The 21727-nt window shown below is 46.8% G+C and overlaps 2 protein-coding genes and 1 pseudogene across 15 annotated transcripts in view; 1 reads left to right on the top strand and 2 right to left on the bottom strand.

Moving 5' to 3' along the window:
• Positions 1-11257, top strand: part of CUL1 (cullin 1) — an 81730-nt gene extending 70473 nt beyond the window's left edge. For both annotated transcript variants that reach the window (XM_039861209.1, XM_039861208.1), the window contains exons 14-22: positions 447-564; positions 1727-1803; positions 2295-2426; positions 4402-4494; positions 8052-8099; positions 8178-8260; positions 8975-9080; positions 9593-9706; positions 10716-11257. In XM_039861209.1, coding sequence (XP_039717143.1) covers positions 447-564; positions 1727-1803; positions 2295-2426; positions 4402-4494; positions 8052-8099; positions 8178-8260; positions 8975-9080; positions 9593-9706; positions 10716-10796 — 852 coding nt within the window. In that variant the 3' untranslated portion in view covers positions 10797-11257. The remainder of the gene's footprint in view (positions 1-446; positions 565-1726; positions 1804-2294; positions 2427-4401; positions 4495-8051; positions 8100-8177; positions 8261-8974; positions 9081-9592; positions 9707-10715) is intronic.
• Positions 8541-8659, bottom strand: LOC120601596 (uncharacterized; annotated as a pseudogene).
• A 3913-nt stretch (positions 11258-15170) lies between the features above and the next one.
• The window catches only part of EZH2 (enhancer of zeste 2 polycomb repressive complex 2 subunit), a 57659-nt gene continuing 51102 nt past the window's right edge, over positions 15171-21727 (bottom strand). For 11 of the 13 annotated variants that reach the window (XM_039861213.1, XM_039861217.1, XM_039861221.1 and 8 more), the window contains exons 13-20: positions 21108-21148; positions 20568-20693; positions 19875-20053; positions 18128-18223; positions 17438-17519; positions 16764-16844; positions 16514-16598; positions 15171-15501 (exon numbers count right to left, since the gene is read on the bottom strand). In XM_039861213.1, the coding sequence (XP_039717147.1) occupies positions 15441-15501; positions 16514-16598; positions 16764-16844; positions 17438-17519; positions 18128-18223; positions 19875-20053; positions 20568-20693; positions 21108-21148 (751 nt within the window). In that variant the 3' untranslated portion in view covers positions 15171-15440. The remainder of the gene's footprint in view (positions 15502-16513; positions 16599-16763; positions 16845-17437; positions 17520-18127; positions 18224-19874; positions 20054-20567; positions 20694-21107; positions 21149-21727) is intronic. The other 2 variants (XM_039861223.1, XM_039861222.1) reach the window with 1 other exon arrangement.

Genomic DNA, 21727 nt, shown 5'->3' with positions numbered 1-21727 from the left:
CTGGTGAGGGCCTTCTTCGTGGCTTGCTGATGGCCACCTTCTCACATGGCGGAGAGAGAGACTCTTCTTATAATGGCGCTCATTCCATCATGGGAGCCCACCTCCGTTCCCGTCGCATTAGGGGTTAGGACTTCAGCATAGGAGTTTGGGAGACACGGTTCAGTCCTCAGCAGTGGCTAAGAGACATAGACAAGTTATGTCATTTTTGTATTCTACCAAGGTGTCACAAATCCTTGCTCTTAGACGCTCCAGTGTTAGTTACAGGTGTACGAAGACAACTGTTGAACTTACGGCTGTTATTTTTGATGGTACATAGTTAAATGATACTTGCTTTAGTAGTTTTGTAGCAGTGAAGCCTGTGTCATGTACTGTGATTTCTACGAGACTCTTGGGCACGTTCATGTTTCTGTAGAAGTTAATGGAACGCTTGTCTGGACTTCTTGCAGCAAGCCTGCGGCTTCGAGTACACCTCTAAGCTGCAGCGGATGTTCCAGGACATCGGCGTGAGCAAAGACCTGAACGAGCAGTTCAAAAAGCACCTGACGAATTCAGAGCCGCTAGACTGTGAGTACCCACGTGTTCACACTCCTTTCACAGGCAGCATTCTGAGGAGTCCGCAGCCTTTGCAGCGGGTGAGGAAGACTGGCGGAATAAGTGCGGGTGGTGGATCCTTTATCAAAGATTCAAGGACAAGGAGAACGTCCCTCCCCACCGCTCTGGACTCCTCATGACTCTTGTGTGGCATTAGGAGATGACAGCCATGGATCGTGTCAGCCTTTCCCAGAGGATCTGGCGCTGAGCGTGGCTGGTCGGGAGCTGGGGGTTCGGGGGTGCGCTGAGCTGGTGGCTTACATCCAGGTCTTGAGCCCCAGTCTCTTCTACTCACCAGGGATCTGCCCGTTCAGGACTCCATGCACAATTTCATTTCTAGGTTGTTTTCAACCTTAGCTCGTATCCATCTTAGATTCTTTTTTTTTTATAAGAAACTGACTTGGCTCTATAGAGAACAGAATCAAACCAATAAAGACTGCGTGGCCTCAGATCAGCACTGGGGATTAGGGCGGGCTGGTCCTGGGACGCCTCCTCAGGAGGGCCAGCTGCCTCCTGTTGTAGGGTCTGCTGCAGCATGGGACAGCGGATTCTGCTGACGTCATCATGGACTAATTTTGTCTTTCTAAATGAAAATGGGGATTTCATTTTTCCCAAAGCAAAAGAACTATTTTACTGTTAACTTGACACTGTGCCAGTGGACTTACAGTCAGCTATTTATGATGCTAAAATAGTATAACATATAGGTTGTATATATAATATTGGGGGTGGGTGTACGGTAACAGTCTCACACGAAACACAGTGGGGTTAGCTGTTTACTTGTAGGGTTTGTTTTCTGAGTTCGGAGCTCTAAGGCCATCTGTGCCTGGTGACCAGCTGTGTCGTGAGTGAGCCAAAGTTACGATAGAAAACTAAAGCAGACTTACGGTGTCATAACTCTGAGTTAGAAGTGAAATAAAAAACTCTTTGGAGGAAAAGAATTTCTGTCTCTCCCACCTTTTACTAATTTTAATTGAGTTAAATCAATTAAAATTAAATTCTTAGTTTTATATTGAAGCAGGATTTTTACTGAATGTGTTTTAGTCAAGGGCAATCCACATGTATCTGTAACGGTGGCATTTTTCACTTTGCGAGACTAATTAAATGTATTCCTGACTCTCCATTCCCGCCCCTCCAGTGGATTTCAGTATTCAGGTTCTGAGTTCCGGATCGTGGCCCTTTCAGCAATCCTGTACATTTGCCCTGCCGTCGGAGGTAAGGCTGGGTGTGTCTCCTGTCCCGGTGGTGCTGAGTAGAGCTGAGAAGGGGCAGCCTCGCCCCTGATGTAAACGGTCTCTGCAGATGGCCTTCCTGCAGGTCAGCCACCTGCCATAAAACGGGGCCAGGGCCAGGGCAGAGTGCCATGCAGTGGGGCAGGACGAGCCATTTGAAGGCTGGCCACCCCTGGCCCGTCGACAGCCACCCCTGGCCCGTCGACAGCGTGTTCCTGTGCGCTCAGACAGTAGAACTGATCAGAGCTGTGATGAGCATGATGTTAACTGCCTGGAAGTAGAAAGCTCTCTTGATGATACGTTCAGGGGCTTATTTCAGCGTGCTTTGCGAGAGTCAGACACCTGGCGTTTGTACTTTACTTTTATGTAAGCGCTAACTTTGTACTGTAAACTAGGAACAATGTTTTATGTAGAAATGCCGACTACAGACTGTTGTGAGGTATATATGCCACATAATGCTGTCCTTTTATCCAGCTGGAACGTAGTTATCAGCGCTTCACAGCTTTTTATGCTAGCCGTCACAGTGGCCGAAAGTTGACATGGTTATATCAGCTGTCTAAAGGAGAATTGGTAACAAACTGCTTCAAAAACAGATACACTTTGCAGGTAAGATCACCTTTTTATTTTGGAATATTTTTAAAATTCTAAACAAAGATAAGACAAATTGTAGGAATCGGAATACAGATTCATAAACAGCATGGATTCTAAGAGTCAGATGAGCTGAATCCTAGTTCTTTCTGGCCAAGGGACAACTCACTTAATGATGACACTGAGCCTCAGTTTTCTCTTCTATGAAATGGGGTGTTAGTGCTTCTACTTTGGAAGTGGTGGGATAATTAAATGAAGTAATGTATTTAATAAGTGTTTCGTCACAGCTCCTGCCTGACACACATTAGGTGTTCAAGTGGTAGCTTACAAAGCTAGAGTTTTATGTATTTCTTTGATACTGGTCCTTTTCCTTTGACAAAGCAGTTTCACATGAATAATAGCCCTCTGTGCTCACAGCAGTACTAAGCAGTAAGTAATAGTGACTTTCAGGTAAAGTCTTGAGTCCAGCTTCTTCTTGAACGTTGTGAAGCGCAGGCCTCACAACTAATTGCTTTATCCTCTGAGAGGGTTTTGCTGGTGAACTTATGAAAACAGTCATAAGTCAGTTTTTAAGTGTTGAGACTTGAGACTGCATTCTGCAGACTCACATTCTGCTCAGTAGTTTAAACTTTCAATAAGTCTATTCTGATAAAGTTAAAATGCAGAATATTCTGTCACACCAGGTCCAGAGGTCTTTATCAACTTGAGTATGGTTATTATACAGTTGAAATCCTGTTTTCTTTATTCCCAAGCACACACAGTAGAACTTGTGAGCACACGCTTTAGTCCCTAAATGTCGGTGCCCTTTTTGGCCAGGCATACGCTTACCAAGGGGGGCAGGATCGCCGTGCGGAGGCACCAGGGCGGGCTTGGTGATGAGTCAGTAACCTGCTCTTCCCAGGCCTTGTATTTTTTTTTTCCCCATGACCATCACTTGGGTTTTTTTGTTTTATTTTTTTTCTGTTCTTGCATTTTTGTTTAAGGTACAAACAAGGTGCTTTTCTGGTTTTTTTTCCCCCTTTGATTTTTATATCAACTTTGTTGAGATAATTTACATGCAATAAAAGGCACCCATTGTAAGTCCAGTTTTGAGTCATGGCAGCTTATACACACCAGCGGAACCAGCGCCAAACAATGGAATGTCTCCGAGGTTTGTGTTGATGTAGGTCACCTGCTCGTCAGCTCGGGAGTGGCCTTTCAAAGCCTACCAGAACCTTGCTCTCGCCCACTGCTCATTTTTCTGGTTGGCGTCCTAAAGTCCCCAGAAGCCCTGTTGTCCCTCAGGGACACTAATGTCATTGCTTGTCCTCTCATTGGCCAAGGTTTGCTGTTTGTCATTCTTGCTGCTGTGCAGCATGGAAGAGGAGGAGGGTGAAGGAATTTTCACGGGAAGTTGGGGGTGCCCAGGGCTCCACAGGAGAGCGGCCTCAGAGGGCGTCCGTTCCCCGCACACACTTGAGGAATCAGAGCCAGCGTTTGCGCCTGGTGCGCAGCTTTCTGAAAGACCTTAGAGCAGCTGTGGTTTGATTTAAACCATGTCATGCTTCACGCAGTAAAGTACTTAGGATAAGAAAATCAAACATGATTCAATATGCAGGTTGATTTATCAGTAAGGTACCAAAAGATCGTTTTTCTTAGCATTTATGCGAAAACAAATTTGAAGATTGATGCTCAGTGTTTCACTTTATACCAGGAGGGTGTAACGAATGAGTGTGGATGCACATTTCTGTATTTACAAAAACAAAACATTTTAGAAGAAAATGCCAAATCACTTTAATGTTTGAAAAAGTGGGAAATGACATCTTTTAGGAAAATGTTGCATTGTAGTAGAATTGTACACTTTGCATTCCTTTTTAAATCGATCTTTATTTTTCACATCTGTTCAAAAGTTCGTCTTATAAATAAGTTCTTCAAACTTAGGTGATGGATATTTGGAGTTTTCTCCTGTGTTTAAGTTTTGCTTCTCTCTTCCTTTCATGTGGGGACCTCGAAGGCATCCACGTTCCAGATGGCGATCCTGCTGCAGTACAACACAGAAGACGCGTACGCCGTGCAGCAGTTGGCGGACAGCACTCAGATCAAAATGGTAATCTTGCTGCTCTGCCCCTTTTGTGTCGTGTCGTGGCCTCCGCCGTCATGTAGGTATTGCAGGGCGGGCATGGGGAGAGGGCTTGAGCTGCACATCTGCCTTATGAGTCTGAGCATGCTCTATTCCAGTGTGACGCGCACCTGTACATGGACACGTGTACATAAGTACACCAGCCTGTTTTTCTCTCATTCATTTAGCTCATTCTTAACCCCCTTTTCAGCTGAGCTTTTCTTACTAAGCTTAAAATCTTCACTTAATTTTAATATTATTCCTGTTAGTCATTTCTATTGAGATATATTTCATATAACATAAAGTTGTATACTTAAAGCATACAACTTAGAAGTATTTCATAAGGTTATACAACCACCACCACTATCCAAAATATTTTCATCACCCCCCTATAAAAGCCCAGTACCATTAGCAGTACCTGCCCTCCCCCTGGCCTCTCCCTCGACCCTGACAGCCATTAATCTATGTTCTGTCTCTATGATTTGTCTGCTCTAGACATTTCATAAAAATTGAGTTATATAATATGTGGCCTTTTACGTCTGCCTTTTTTCACGTAGCATAATGTTTTCAAAGTTTAATCCATGTTGCAAAGTGTATCTGCATTTCATTCTCTTTTATGGATGGTACAGATAGAGCACGTTATAGTCATTCATTCTTCAGTGGGCACTGGGCTTGTGTCTACCTTTTGGCTGCTATGAATAATTGGCTGTTAGGTGAACATTCACATATGAGTTTCTGTATGAACATATTTGCAGTTCTCTTGGGTAGATACCCAGATGGGGAATTGCTGAGTGTGATAACTCACACTTTTCAAGGAATTGCCAGACCATTCCACAGCGGCTGCACCCATTTATACTCCCATAGCAGTGCCTGAGGACTCCACCCTTGCCACATCTCACCAACATTTGTTCTTATCCGTATTTTTTTTTTTTTTATAGCCATCTAGCGGGTAACAAGTGGTATGTCACTGCGGTTTTGATTTGCATTTTCCTAATAACGATGTTGACTATCTCTTGGCTTTTTGTATATGTTCTTGGGAGAAATGTCTGTTCATATCCTCTGCCCACTTGTTAAGTGGGTTGTCTTTATTGAGTTGTAAGAATTCTTCGTATGTTCTATGTTGTAGACTTTTGTCAGATACAAGATTTACAAATATTATCTCCCATTCTGGGTTTGTCTTCTCACACAGTTTCAGTGTTGATGACGTCCACTGTATTTTTCTGTTGCTTGCGCTTTTGGTGTCATGTCTGAGGAACCATTGCCTCGTCCAAGGGCAAGCACTAGTCTTTCCCTGTTGACTGGTCGAGGGACCTTTGTCAGAACCGTTCGGCCATGAAGGGAGGGGTCTGTTTTTGGATTCTCAGCTATTTCCCACTGATCTGTATGTCCTCACACTGGTACCATGTTGTCTTGATCACTATTGTTCTGTAGTGAGTTTTGAGACCTCCAATTTTCTAAGATTATGTTGGCTATTCCTTGTCACTTGTTTGTGTTTTCATGTAAATTTTAGAATTAGTTTGTCCGTTTCTGCAGAAAAGGAAGTTGGAATTGTGAAGGGGATGGCAGTGACTATGATTGCTTCGGGGAGTATCGCCATCTTAACAATGTTAAGTCCTCTAATCCATAGACACGATACCTCTCCATTTATTTAGGTTGTCTTTCATTTCTTTCAACCGTGCTTCATAGTTTTCAGTATACTGCTCTTACTCTTCTTTGGCTAAATTACTCCTAAGTATTTAATTATAGTCGATGCTATTGTTAATGGAATTGTTTGTTCATTACTAGTGTATAGAAATACAGTTGATCATTGCGTATTGATCTAGTTCTAATACTTTTTTTGCAGATTCTTTAAGGCGTTTTTACATATAATTATGGCACCTGCAAATACAGATCATTTTACTTCTTCCTTTTTGTGTTCGGATGTCTCTGCATTTTTGTTCTCTACCTGGTCGCTCTGGGTAGACACCGGTGCAGTGTTGATCAGAAGTGGCATCCTCGTCGTCTTCCTCACCTTGGGGAAAAGCTTTACGTGTTTTCACTGTGAAGTGTGATGTTAGCTGTGGATTTTTCTTAGATGCCTTTATTACATTGCAGAAGCGCCCTTTTTTATTGTTTTTATCATGAAAGAATTTTGGGTTTTTGTTTTCCCTACCCTGCCGAATAACAAGCTGTGCTCGTCGTGTCGATATGGTGTGTTACGTTGATTCGTTTCCTCTGTTAAAATCACTCTTGCACTCTGGGGACAATCCCACTTGGTCATGGCATGTGATACCTTTTATATGCTGCTGGGTTTGCTATGCCAGAATTCTCTTGAAGATTTTCAGTATCCGTATTCATTCACAAGGGATGTTGGTCTGTCGTTTCCTCGTTTGTTTCGGTCTGGCCTTACGTCCAGTGGACAGCTCTAAATTCTGTAACGATGACTTTGCGCCTTTATGCATCCGTCTCCTCTCACTTCTCACTGACGTCAGGAGGAGGAGTCTGAAGTCAGGGTGGAGGTCGAGGCTGCCGCACTGTGCGGGCCGCGTGCGTCCTGAGTCCGGCCCCGTGGCGCTCGCTGCTGCTGAACCAACCAAGCCGAGGCGGGCGGGGCGGGGGGTTCGCCGTTCGCGTGGTTTCCTACTCAACTCCACACCGGTCTCTCAGCTGGTTTTTAGGAGTGAGACTGACACCCTGGTGGGGATGGGCTGCTCCCTCTTCTTACCTGTGGCCGCCATTCATTGCTCAGATTTGGCTTGTGAAGTGAGACCTCCAGCCCCTGCCATGGACGCAGCCAGCCGTGTCCTGAGCCTGCTCTGGGCTCCAGGGAGGTTGCTAGACAAGAGGCCTGTCACTCCGACAGCTCTGACGAGGGCCCCTTTTGTCCGTCTGTGATGGGGATGCTAGGCGTCTGGTGACTGTAGGCTGGGCCGGTGGGGCTCTCCTATTTCATGGGACACCAGGCCGTGATGCTGAACAAGAGCCAAGAAATGCTGATCACTCATTGTTCAAGGTGAAAAAACAGCCTGGGGCCACACGACGTGCTTAGAGTCCCCACAGCCAGGCCGGGAGCAGAGTCACTGCTGAGCCCTTCGCGCTGGTGAGCAGAGCTTTGTACCGAGTCCTGCTGACACCAGTGATCAGTGTCCAGGAGTCGTCACCAGGCACTAAAGAAATGAGCGGGTTCCTGCGGGTTCAGTTAAAGAAAACAACTGTTCGCGGCTCCTAATGTTAAGTGTGACCGGACCGTCGGCTGTCGTCATTGGCTGCTCACGGCCGAAAGGGGTTGATTTCGCTCTTAGGAGGAGATGCGTTCAGGAAACCTCTAAAAGCACCATCTTTTTCCTCTGAGTATATTCTTCTGTTTGGGAGACTGTTGTTTTTCTATAGAAAAATGGATTATGGAGTTGCCTATAGTTTTTATTGCAAGGAAAAATATATTTTGTGTTTTTTAAAATCTATTTTTATTATGGTGACATTTGGTTAATGAAATCCAGTAAGTTTCAGGTGTACAATTCAACAGTATGTATTTTGTTTTCAAGTTACCTTCTTCTCTCTAATTGCAGGACATTTTGGCACAAGTCCTACAGATTTTATTGAAGTCGAAGTTATTGGTATGTTCGTGCACTTTTTATGTTAAGCTTGAAGAAAGCCTCTTCCTCAGGTCGCGTGGTAACAGCTGTTTCTTGCAGGTCTTGGAAGATGAAAATGCAAACGTCGATGAGGTGGAACTGAAGCCAGACACCTTGATAAAATTGTATCTTGGTTATAAAAAGTAAGGAAAATCTACGTCAAATGGTCCTTGACCATGGGCTTGTCCCCTGCCTTTGAGCACTGGTGTCACTGCAGACAGGGAGGTAGCAAGCTTAGCGTGGGGCTGGATGGACTCAGGGAGGGAGCGTGATGCAGCCCTTCAATTTCATCTGATGATTTTAGGTGTTTCTCCATTTAACTCTTTCAGTTTTTGATTTTATTTTTTAGGCAAGGCAACCCTTGGTTGACCACAGATTGCAAGGACCTTATCAGCTTACGATGTCTTATTTTTTTATTTTTTACACTTACAGCATCTGGTCTTCCTAGGTGGTCTCCCATCCAAGTACTAACCAGGCCTGACCCCGCTTAGCTTCCAAGATCAGACAGGATGGGGCTTGTTCAAGGTGGCATGGCCGTAGACCAGTCTTTGATTTTCTTCTTCATTCAGCAAATGAGTCTCCTTAAATGACTCACCTGAAAGTTTGGGCTTCTGTGTCTGGATTTTATTTTTCTTGACACAGTTTGGGAGAGCGGACGAAGGGACGGATCTCCTGTAATGCAGATGCCGTGGCCAGCCCCGGGGACCCACTTGGTTTTTGGTAGAGGGTGGAAGCTGCAGCGGGGATACTGGTGGCAGTCACCCTCTCCCGCCACTGTCTGGGGGAGCAGTGCACGTCTTACAGATGAAAACAAAGATTAAAACAATAGTGATTGCTTTCCTCGATTTTCTTGACAGTAAGAAATTAAGGGTTAACATCAACGTGCCAATGAAAACTGAACAGAAGCAGGAACAAGAAACCACACATAAAAATATTGAGGAAGATCGCAAACTCCTGATTCAGGTGACTCTGGGTGCACATTGGCGTGGCCTGTGGCCCTCACCAGGAGGTGGCTGGTTAAGCTGCATGGCGCTTCCCTTGGTGTTTTTGGTGTGACTTATGCGTGGTTGCCAGGGTGATGAGGGCCTCTGGGCGGAGTCGAAACAACAGGAAGACAAATGATTGGGGAGTTGGGACAGGCGGCGGGGGCGGGGGGGAGAGCTGTTTAGTGGAAGGTCAGATAGCTTCTGAGTCTTCAAAGACTGAGTTTTTCTCATTTTTTAAATGCTTTGTGATTGTGTCGAGTTATTAAAATTGCTCCTAAGACCAAACATTTTAATGTTTGTTGGAGTTGAAACACAGGTAGACAGAACTGGCTCCCTGCCCCTCTCACCTGCTGTGTATTTGTTACGTGCTACGAAATCATAATCCTGTGCACAAATATAGAACTTCTGGCATTTTCACCAGTTGTCCTTAAGTTTTAAGTTGTTGCAACTCTTTTAAACATGCTTGTTTTTCTCCACTTGGTTCCATAGGCAGCTATTGTGAGAATTATGAAAATGAGGAAAGTTCTGAAACACCAGCAGTTACTTGGAGAAGTGCTCACGCAGCTGTCCTCGCGGTTCAAGCCTCGGGTCCCAGTAATTAAGGTACAAAGTCACATGGCACAGGTGTCAGGCTCGTTAGTTTAGAAGAAGATGAGACTAAAAGTAGGGTGGTTACTGTTTTATAAGGAAGGAGTTGGCTTATTCATATGTAATAGCTTTCTACCAGAGGAAATAGACTTAATTTTTAAACTTTCAAAATCTGCGTGGAGACGTGCACATCATAAGGATCCACCTTGCCGATTCTCTCAGTGAACACGCTTGTCCAGCTGACACCCAGCTCCCAGGCAAGGTGGCGACCAGCATTCCAGAGCCTCCATTGCTCCCTCCCAGCCGGGACCCTTGCTCCTGCGGGGTCACCAGTCCTACTGCCAACACCGTCAGCAGTTTCCCACCTTTGAATTCTCTAGAAACAGAGTTGACACTCCTGCGTCTGCTGAGCATGTCCCTCGTGCGTTCTTCTTTACTGCCGTGTGGGGACGTGTGCGGAAGTGTGCGGATGCCGAGACCACTGCTCTGGTCGGCTCTGGTCGCTGCTCTTTGGCTCGTTTCCAGCGGGGGCCGTTTAAGATAGAAACTAAGCAGCTCTTCCCCTTTGTGAAGCTACCTGGGTAGACAGCCAGTCAGAAGGCAGCGCCTACAGGTGACTCCCCCACAGGCAGCGGGGGGGAGGGGGAGCCTATAGCCGCAGGGGCTGCCTTCAGCACCAGCCCAGGGGCCAGTTTGTTCTGGGCGTCCCCTGACACTGTACCCTCCTAGTGACGGCCTCAGGTAAGACTGAGCATGAACAGAGAGGTTCTGGCCCACGTGGCTTCTCAGCCCTGACCATTCCTAGGGGTGCTGAGAGGCAGCGGCTCCCATGCCGGACTGAGAGGCCAGAAGGCAGTCTTGGTGCTGGGCGGTAATACTGCACGCAGAGGGCTGTTCGAGGTGGGCTTGCTCCACGTTGCACTGTCGCCAGTGGGGGAGTCCATGGCGAGAGTGGTCTGTCTCTTCTGATGATAGATTTTTCTTCCCCTTCCACTCCTTCTTCCTTTTTAAAAATAACTCCCAGAAATGCATTGACATTCTGATCGAGAAAGAATATTTGGAGCGAGTGGATGGTGAAAAGGACACCTACAGTTACTTGGCTTAACCCTTCCAGAAGTGTCTGACTGTGCGACCCTCCACACATAGTTCCCGGTGGAAAGGATGAAAACTCGAGCTCATAGCAGCCAGTCTGCCGCCATTTGAACCTCCCTTTTTAAAACTGAGACCAAGACTCCCATCAGCCAGTCTCAGATGTACATCAGAACTGCTCAGGATTGATACATTTCAAGTCTGTAAATATAGACACCGACGCCATTTAACCTAATTTAAGAACAGAGGGGAACCGAACCCTCCACGCCGAGGGCTGCATGCTACTGCATTCAAATCGATACGCTGGCTCCGGGGCTCACAGCTGCCGCCTGAGGCAGCACTTACAGTGTTGGCAGCACTTTGAAAGCGAGTCTGAATGGACCCACGTGTAATCTGCTATGAAAACCCATTTGTATAGTGTGTTTCATTTTTTAATGTGTGAAAATAAAGAAAATTAAAGGATTTCTGTACAAGTTGCATTTGGTTTTGTTTTCAGTTTTACTAATTTCTATATGTAAATAAAAGATAATAATTGTGCAAATTTATATTCCAGTGTCTTCCTATAGGCTAAAAGGCTGCATTCTTTAAATCAAGATTTTTTCTAAGATCTTAAAATTTTAAGTCTTCCTTGTAATCTTTTTTTCCTCAAACATTCATGCTCACTTCTGTGACCTTCAGTGACTTGAATACTGCATCTGAGGTCCTGTGACACGTTGATTCCATTCGCCACTTTTAAGGACAGCCTGGGTTACTCCTCTCGCAGCCTGGCCTGGGAAACAGCATCCTTCCCACAGGTGGGGAGATGAGCCGGAGGGAACGGCCACCGGTCCGTGGAGGAGCTGGGACGTGAATGCGGGCAGCAGCCCCGGACCACGCTGCTCACCTGTCCGCTGCCCGGCCTGAGGCCACAAGCAAGTGTTGAGACTTGGGGTGCACTGGGGCCTCGCTGCTTTTTCGTTCTGCTTCTAACCAGTCATGAGGGTACAAGAAGCAACGGTCTGAGATGACATCATCAGTTTTTACTGGTAAAGCTCCTGGGATCCAAGCAGGGGACACGACTTCCTTCCCCCAACGGAGGAGCCCCGCCCCCGAGATGGCAGCCCTAATCTCTCGGTCTACAGGTGTCAACTGGTAAGTCGGCGGGGTGCTCGGCTCCCAGCAGTGGGGGCTCCTGGTTTCCAGCCTGCACAGCTCCACAGCTTCTCTTTTGTTCTTTGTTCACAGCCACTTCCAGCCAAAGGACAGGAAACGGGCAACTCGTAGCAAGATCTTCCCGGGCGGGCTCGGTCTGGCTCGTCACTTCGTCACCTCGTCGGCCTCACGGGCTTCCTAAGCGGTGCAGGTGCTCGAACATCCTCATGCAGTCAGGCATCAGAGTGGGAGCGGTGGAGCCAGAGGATCAAGCAAAAGGTCACTTCTTTCGGTCTCTTGAACAGTCTGGCACTAAGTTATTAACAGGTTAGTTTTAAAAGTTAGAGGTTAAATAGATTATAAGAAGTAATAATAAGGCTAAGCACTTACATAATGGTTTCCACATTTTTTTAGTATATTCTCTTTTTCAAACAGTTTTATAAAAGTGATTCCCAGTGAATAAACTGGGCAAAAACCTGGAGCGCTGCCCATGGGACCTCCCCCCGCTCCAGGGCCCCCATCACGCCCTGGGGAGTTGGGCTCACCACTCGCTTTTCCTCACAGCGGATCCTTTCCCTGCCTCGGGGACCAGTACACTGGGGTGGGACGTCTCCCAGTGAGCTTTGCTGGTGTCGGGCCCCTCCAGGGTGGGGAGTGCCCGGGCTGAGTGCTGGGACCTTCAGGCAGACAGCTAAGCGAGGTAGTCACCCCCCATGCTCGGATTCAGAACCCGCCCCCTCCCCTCAGGCGAGGTGACTGCTGTCTCGTGGCTGTGAGGGTAGGCACCTCAGAACTGTCTTTGTTCCCCAGCCCCCGAGCCTGAGCAGGGCCGGCTGTGCTTCTCTCCAGGGTGGAAAGAGGGGGCCGTGAGGGTAGCTTAAATCTGTCTTCTGAAGCTGCTCAGAGGCCAAGGCCAGGTGCTCCGAAACCTCGGGGCACAATCCCTACAGAAAGCTCAGGCCCAGGTTGGGGTTGGTGACCGCAGCCATGTTCTGAGCTGAGTCTCACCGGTGCCACGGCCTGCGGAGGAGCAGGGAAGAGGGCGGGTGGCAGGCCGGCCACTCTGCAGAGAGGAAGCAGCTGGGACAGTAAACGCAAGCCCAAGTAACAGTACATACGGAACTTGGAATTTAAAGTGTTTTTAAATTTTATTAATATTGACTGAGCATTTTAAGATGGGCTACTGAACACTGATCAAATTTCCTTTTGGAAAAAACAAGCTCTTCCCACACCCAGGTGATAACGCAAACATGCTGCCATGTTTGTTTGGAGCAAGTTCCCTTCGGAAGACGTCCTGGGAATCATGAGACCCTGGCCATCTGGGCGATCTGCTTCACATCCCTGTCTCCTCCTTTCCAGCTCGTGCCCCTGACCCAGCCGACAAGTCGTCATGCAGGTGAGCGTGGCGTTTCTCTAAACCACTTCACAGAGTTGTGGTCCACACGTGGTGGACCAGCCCAGCCCTCCCCACAGCCGTTTGAGCCAGGGCTGAGGCCGGAGAGGCCTGTGTTCCCGTTGACTCCACTAGGAGCCCAGTGCTCAGACAGCTTCCGGCGGAATACTTAGGTTCTTAGACCTGCGCATGGGTGTGAGCTCTACCACCTGGTTGACTTTGGGTGGCGCTGGAGTAGTCGTTGAACACCACAGGCCCAGGCAGACTCAGGGCTGAGTCACTGCGTGGGTACAGGGGAGGCTGGAGGGCCAATGTGAACCAGGCAGTAATTTCTGGGTAGATGGTTGTAATTGTTTTTTTTTTTTTTAGTGAATCATGAAATATTAATTTAAAAGAATTCTAAGTGTGTTACGTCATGATACCCTCGCATTTGCCTGTAGAAGTCAGTCTGTGAGCCACACCATTTGGAAAGGATTTGGAACATGACTCATATTCGTCCTGTTTGATTCCGTATTCCCATTGGTAGGGAAATAGCAGCCTTAAGCTGAAGAAGCAGGTTAAGACACACAGACCACATAGTTGTTACCGCGGGGGAGGAGGCATACTGCTGTTAAACTTAGCTTTTGCCCAAACTTTTCGTTAGCTGGGTATTTGAGTACCTCGTGTGTCGAGCTCTGTGCCCTCTCGCCGGCCCTAGTACAGTGGCGCAGTGAACACACGCACGTCGTTTCTTCTGGTCTGACAATCCCGGTGTCACGAAGTCACTGAATAGGGCACTGGAGAGCCACGTTTCCAATCAGCAAACAAGAAAGCTTGCTGTGCATCAGGAGAGCACCAGATGGTGCTCGAAACGACTGTCAGTACAAGCGTCATTTTTTCCTTACGCTGCATGTGGACTTGTGTGTGAAGTGAGCAGAACCTCCCTGGACTCAAGGACCCACCTGCCAGCTGTGTGCACCTGGTGACAGGTTGGGGGCTATGAACAGCGGAAGAGCTGTGGCTGGGATGGGCCCCATCCATGTCAGTAGGCACTATGGTAAGTAAGCCCTGGGGTGTCCTGAGCAGGTCTGTGTGCGCTCCATTTGTGCCGAGGGCCATCCAGGGTGTTCTGTGACTCGGCAGCAGCCAACTGAGAGCAAAGGTACTGTTTCATGGGCAGAGGTTAGGGTCGTAAGAGACAAAACGCATCAGCAGTGTCGGAACTAAGCGTGGCAGAGTATAAGGGTGACTGATCCTTCTGGGACTGGCATTTATCTAAGGACAGGTCTTTTCGCTACCAAAGTTAAGTGGCAAATTAACTTTGTTTTAGGACTCACATTGCTATGGCTTGTGCATCGATGCAACAGAAACCAGTCTTAGCAGTGTTTGCATAATGGGAACAGAAGGTAAGTTTTAAATTTTCACATTATTTAAATTGTTCATAACTCCTTAGAAAAGGCAACCGCACACAAACGAACTACTGCTGCTTTGAAGGTGACCCACAATCCCGTTGCCCAGTGTATCTTGGGTGGGGTGCTGGAATGCTGGGACCCCATTTCCTTGACACTTGAAGTTTGTAGCTGTCACCTTTCGAAGGTGGGAAAGGCACATCACTTCTACATCTAGACTACAGGAATTTAGAGTGAGATGGGCTCAGAGAACTCACCTGGGCCCCATCCTGTAGAGGTTAAGTGGCCTGTACATACCTCTCCAGGCCTCTCAGCTGACTGGGACACATGCTCCCTGCTTTCAGGATGCAAGCAGTGTTAATTATATGTATATATTATATAGTAATATGCTCATTTTTGTACGTTTCATATTTATTATAATAAACAATATTGTTTAAAATGAGTCTGCTTGCCTCTGTATAGATGACTCAACAGCAAGGACAAGTTCAAGTATTCTTTATTCAAAGTTGAAAAATGTACCATACTGCATTATTGCAAAAATCCAATGGTACAAAACACTTTTGCAGCTGGTGAGAAGGCAATAAAAAGTTGATTTTTTAACTCATTACTATAAATTATTCTTACAGTACTTTGCAAATTCAGAATTTCAAACTGCATTTTTTTCTTTGTTTGTTTTCCTAAATTGCCCACAGTACTCGAGGTTTCTGAAGCTAAGGCAGCGTTCCGGGGGGGAAGGAGGTAGCCGACGTCAAGGGATTTCCATCTCTCGCTCGATGCCCACGTACTTCAGGGCATCAGCCTGGCTGTATCTGGAAGGGCAGGAAAGAGGAGTGACCGCGAGCCCCCAAGGTGAGGCCAGCCCAACCGCATGCTCACTTCAGAGGGTGCTAAAATGTCTACGGAGGGCACAGGCGCAGCCATCGTCACCGGTGAAATTCCCAAGAACGTGGCCAGGCTTTGAACTGAACAAACCTGGACATATTCCCCAGCAAGTGCCCAAGAAGGCAGGTCCACGCCATGTTCTTTGGGCCGGATGCTGGGTAGGGGGCCAGGAGGCCCAGGCTGCACTGCCTTCTATCCCGGTAGACCCAGCTCTACTTTGTTCGGATGCGGGGAGGAAGGGCTGTTTCAAGGGACTTCGCTGTGGTGGCCTCCCACCAAAGCTGTGTGTGCACATGGGCCCTGTCAAATTTTGTTTAGCTCGCACCTTCAGCAATGCTGCAGTCTGCCATTGAAACTAGCAGCACGTGGGCTCTAGTTTACGGCAACTCAAATGACTGTCTAGTTAAAAACAGCTTCTGAAACATACTCAGCCACAAGATGTTTAACTAGACAGTCATTTGATAACATTTAAATGTTAAACTTGTCAGTTTATCCCACAGAGCCTGACAGTGTAAACTGCCAACCTGGTGCCTAACCCTATAAACAGATCCAGTGGCCCTATGGCTTTACAGAAAGGACCAGGTGGGATAGTGACCAACATCTATTTAATGACAGATGTATAAATCCTCTCACACTTAGGATGTTTTGTTTATAACGTCATTCTCTTAACAGCATACGGCAGAGGTGGCAGCCACATGCATGTTGTTAGAAGGTGCAGGGGTCACACACGGCTCTTATGAGCAGGATAAAAAAAAGAGGTATTTTACATTCTTTTTATATTTTTAAAATAAGTACTGCTTCTATAACAAACTTCAGTATTAAGAAAGTAGGCCCTAACTCCCCATCCATGGCGGAAGACCCAACAAAGAGCTGAAAGCCTCACTCAGTGTCCGGGAAGAAGTGGCCCTCAGATCCCACCAAAAACGTCCCATTACCAACCTGTAATCAAAAAACAGCTCTTCACCAGTCTGGATGGCTCTCTTCGCAAAGATGCCTATCCTGTGATCGCCGTTGACCATCATAACTGGAAAGAGATGCACACTGGTGTCAGTGAGGCTGTGACCACAGGCCCCAGGAGGGGAAGGGACTGGTTCCCGTCAGTCTGTCTCATAGCTGTGCAAGGCGCTGTCACTGCACTGAGAAGAGGAGCCTGTCGTCACACTGGGAGCTCTGACCCGGAGGCACCTACCTTTTGCATAGCAGTTAGGATTGACTGAATGATTTGCAAAACGAATTTTGTTACCCTTGCGGGTTGCGTCCACCACAAAATCTAAGGAGAGAAAACAAGCACAACGCAGTGAACACTCTCAGTTACAGCTCTTCAGGGTTTACCTCCAAAAGCAAGTGTCATTCAGCGTGATTCGAAATGAACTAACTGCTAATTCAAGATAGTTTCTCCTATCAACTACACGTAGTACAGGGCAAAGCACTATAAAAAATGGAATCTGCCCAGAATAAGCATTTTTCATATTTATAATAATTTCTTCCATTATGTTGTTTTATGGGACATGTTCATTAAAAAACCTACCCTCTTGTGTTTCAGCAGTCACTCTGAACACCTTTGCTTCTAAGCACACTGCCATTTGCATCGCAACCCTCCAGTGACATGGACCAGCCCACGTGCTTTGCCTACCACCCTCATCTGCACGAGCAGCTCCTTTAGTCCCACAGTCCTGTGAGAACACCCAGGGACATTTTGGAGATGCTTCAAGTGCTCCATGCCTTCCCAGGTGACAGGGACTAACTACAGGAAGTAAGTCAAACTGACACGATACCCAAGTCCTCAGGGACGCAAAGGAGAGCACCAGTGGAGGGGCTCCCCAGTGCCACCTTGGAACTAAATGCCCTTGAACTCAAACATACCATTATTCAAGTTGAAGAGAAAGCTGCACATGTACTTGTCATACACTTTCCCTCTTCTGTCTGCTTCATCTTGAGAAATAATCTGGGAAGAAATACACAGAAGATAGTAGTGTTGGATTTGGTGACACACAAGCTCATCAAGAGAATTCCAGACCTTCCTGAGGATACTCAATTGGCCAGTTTCTCTTTTCTACTTGGTCTGCATACTGACTTGTCAACAGTGATGATATCTGAAACACTTCAATTCAAAGGAGTTATGCTTGGAGCAAGTGTTTAACAAGTCCCTTTTACGGAATGAAAACTACCAACCAGCTAGGCTGACCCCAAGCTGAAACTAATGGCTCTTACCTAACTCTGCAACTAGAAAGTCACAATTAATGATGCTGTTGTTTCAAGGTCCTTATCAATTAGACTGTGGATTAAGTCGGACAGACTCCTATATCATAGTTCTTGTGTCCCCCTTATCTCCAGATGATAAGCACTAAATGTGACCAGGGCTAAAGTAGTCCAATTACTAAGCATAAGTCCAAGCTGAAAAGGCATTTCATATTAATTCATTAATATGAATTTCTAATCAAACCCCATGATAATCCAAAACAAAGAAGTTATTACATACGCTAAGTACCCCGTGAACACCTGTGGTTAGCATACATCATTATGCCGCCCAGAACTGGGCCACTCTTGCCTTACCTCTCCACAGTATTCCGAGATGAATTCATTCTTCTGTACGGGATCTTTGATGAAAATCCCCCAGCCTGCCACATCAGATGGCGCCAGCAGTAAATGCTAGAGAATAAAGTACAATCATATATATCAGAGGAGAGCAAAGGTGGACTGCTGATAAATTAGGGGATGACTCAGTGTCAGTCAACAGGCAGCAGGAAAGCTGCTGAGTACCCTGAATCGAGGGGTCAGCTCTCTCCCACACTGTCCAAGGGGCTGACACGCTGCAGAAGCAATGCCCGGGTTTTCTGTGAACAGCACAGTGCACAATGGTGGGGCTGGGCTCTGCCCACGCATTGCGCCGCCATTAGCCCCCACAGGAACCCGACACCAGGACGCCCCGTCACCGACGTGTCCTACAGCACCTCCCGGTAGCACGAAAAACTATCAAGAGGTGGTGTCACCATCTCCTCAGCCCAGCATCCTGTTCTTACTCTTAACTCTACGTTTGGGAGCGAATCCCTACCTTTTCACTGTGGTTCACTATTAGGCTTTCATCCCAAATTTCCTTGTGACCTTTAAAAAGGCTCCCTGACCACCTAAACTCCCAGTCCATTCCTCTTCTAATCCAGCCTGTACTCACCTGATGAGAAACTGAATTAGCTAAGTAACAGCAAACAAATGAAACCCAGTTGGTAAAAAGTATTTACACAGTTTGTTTTCAGAGGTAAAGACGCCAACATGAATAACATCATCCACTTTCTGAACAAACTGAGTAGCTGATCATACAGCGGGTAAATGTGGTATGTCAGAGAAACAATGACATATATGGGGCCAAGGGGAGTGTCATGGAGAACTATCAGCATCACTGTGACACGGTGATCTAATTGGACATTACCTAGAGTGAAACTGTCTAAACACCTGAACACATCACAGCCAAAAAAAAAAAAATAAGCCACTGCCAGAGACAGGATCTCTGGGAGAAGGGGCCTACTGGCAGCGGTGTGAGCGGTCACGTCACAACAGAGGCCTGGGGTCCCTGCTCTTTTCAAGTCCTGTAACTTTAGGCTTCCGTACTTATAAAATGGCTTAATGATCACTCCCTCATGGGGTTATGAGGGCAAGTGAATTAATGCACAAAGCACTTAGCCCAGTGCTTTGCCAACCAAGTTAAATAAATGCCAGCAAGCTATTGTTATAAAAATGATTAACTGAACAACCCCATCCACCCTAAAAAAAAAAAAAGTACTGAACTTCCCCAGTATATGCTGTTACTTCCTATTATTGCTCAGTAATAAATTCCCTGGTTGCTACAATTAAAAATCACCTGCATGCAACTCCCAGGCTGTGTTTTCAAGATTATTAAAGAAACAGGAACTAAGTCTGCAAAATACTGCTGTGGGAAACTTCATCTTTTACTCTGCATAGAAAGGAAAATTAGATGCTATTTGATAAGAATGGGTCTGTGTTCTGATAGAAACACCATTTATTTGCACTAAGACAACTAGATAAACTACTTCTACTAATTAAACTGAAAAATAAATTCAAATCACCTGTTGAACTACCAGAAAAATACCTCTTATTCCAAATCTGAAACCATTAACAACCGCTGCTTAGAATTTGCTGATTTACCTTATTCCAGAGTAAGGGGCTCTCTGGAAAACATGAGCAGTCGCCCAGGAGGCCTGACCCAGACAGAAGCCCACTGCCCCCGTCCTACCCCCACTGAGGCTGTTCAAGAGCCTGCCTGCACGGCAGGGCAGGGCGGCGTTACCTTTTTGGAGCCCCGCTGGATGCTGCAGTTCTTGCACGAGACATTCTTGCTGTCCCAGTGGTCCGCAGCTCCACAGGTGAGACAGAGGTCAGGGTCACACTCTCGGACGGCCAGGTAGCACGGGCACTGCTTGGTGTTGCACTGTGCTTTGCAGCGGCATCCAGGAAAGCGGTTTTGACCTTGAGAGAGATGCTCTCCATCACCATATGTGAAAAACTTGCATAACCGTGCACGTAAGTCCCGTGCTAAGCCCCAGGTTAACTCATGAGACCCACCCAGCAACGATGCTGCCTCGGTATCCAAGCTCCATGTGCATTTTCATTAATTAAATAATTATAGTCCCTACCCCTATGCTACAGTTACTTCATTCTAAAGCCTAAACCTACCTAACTCTGGCAGTTTCTAGTGCCCAAAAAGTAGCTGTTTCTTACTATGAATGAATTTAAACCATCCCAATAGGCTCCTTTAATCCAGTCTGCCTCACCTGCCCACGTCACACACGTGAGCCAAGAGGCAGACTGGACACAAGCACAGGGCTGGTTGTGGGCTCTGTAAATCCTTGCGGGGTCAATGGACACCAAGGAAATGACGAGCACAAGCTGCCACGTCCTTGCTTTGATTCCAGTTACTATCTTAAATTGATGACCAAAGCCTAATGAATTGTCATGCAATTTCATCAAAGCAAATACTTACACTCTGAACTACATTGACAAAACTTTTCACAAAAATTTTGTGCTATCACACAAGGGCACGAACTGTCACAAGGCTGCCGTGGATGGTCACAGGGTTGGTAGTTGTAAACGTGGTTAGAGGAGCCGTCTGCATCAAGATAACAGCGTGCAGGTCAATCCAGAGTGGGAGGTGACCGTACCCACGAACAAGAACACACCCTCCCCCGTGACCTTGGGAGCTCAGGTCTCCCTTACTGTGTGTGCGATTTCTCACGCTCTCCCATCTACATCCCCAAGTGGCCTTGGAGCCCTGTCACCCCCATCTCAGTCTGATCCCAGAATACTGCTCCTCTAACCCGCCGGCCGATTCACTCCATCCAACCAGCCTTCACTGTACAGACAGCTGACTGGCAGTAACATTGACAACTGCCATTTAAGTTGGTTCAATGTACAGAAGTCAATTGTATCAGAATATCCTAAACTCTAATCCAGTTACTATTCTAAAACTAATGACAAGTAGACAGTTTAAGTGAATAATGAAGTTAAATAGAAAGGTGCTAACCTTTTTTCAGCTGTATCTTTCTGCAGTGTGCAGCCCACAACCTGCAAAACACACAGAAAGTAACATAGTCTTCTCCAGAAGTCCCACAGCGGCGACTTAAATGGGCCAGTCAGTGCCTTAAACCCAGGAACTACAGAAGGAGTGACGGAGTCCCTCACTGCCTGCTTCTGTGCCGTCAGTGAGCAGCGCTGTCACTGCCAGCCTCTCCATGATGGCTGGCCCTGCTGTGTGCCCAGAGGGTGGCCTTCATGCGCAGGGGTGTCTGCCTATTCATCCTAATACTGTGTCTAATTTCAGGCATCTTTAATCATTCAACTAAAAATTTCAGAAGTATCTACTAAAACCTAAATTCTGTGGGAAAAACCAAGTTGTTTCAGTTCTAAATTAAGTGGACCCTACATTTATTAAATAAATGTAACATGAGTGTGTATGCAAGTCCTGAAGCACAAGTTAAATGCTCCCTTTTCCCTAAACTCCCTGGGGGGAGGGGCATTACAGCTGATGGTCCAGCCACGACCTGGCTCCACACAAGTCCAGTCAGCCTGTGTGGTCACCACCCCTCATCACTCATCACAAGCCTTTGTGAGGGGCAGTGTTCGCACAGCCTCAGCCTACCAAGA

The sequence above is a fragment of the Pteropus medius genome, unplaced genomic scaffold (assembly GCF_902729225.1).
Source record: "Pteropus medius unplaced genomic scaffold, Ma_sr-lr_union100, whole genome shotgun sequence".
Lineage (NCBI taxonomy): Eukaryota > Metazoa > Chordata > Mammalia > Chiroptera > Pteropodidae > Pteropus > Pteropus medius.
This window is presented reverse-complemented; position numbering and strand designations above follow the sequence as displayed.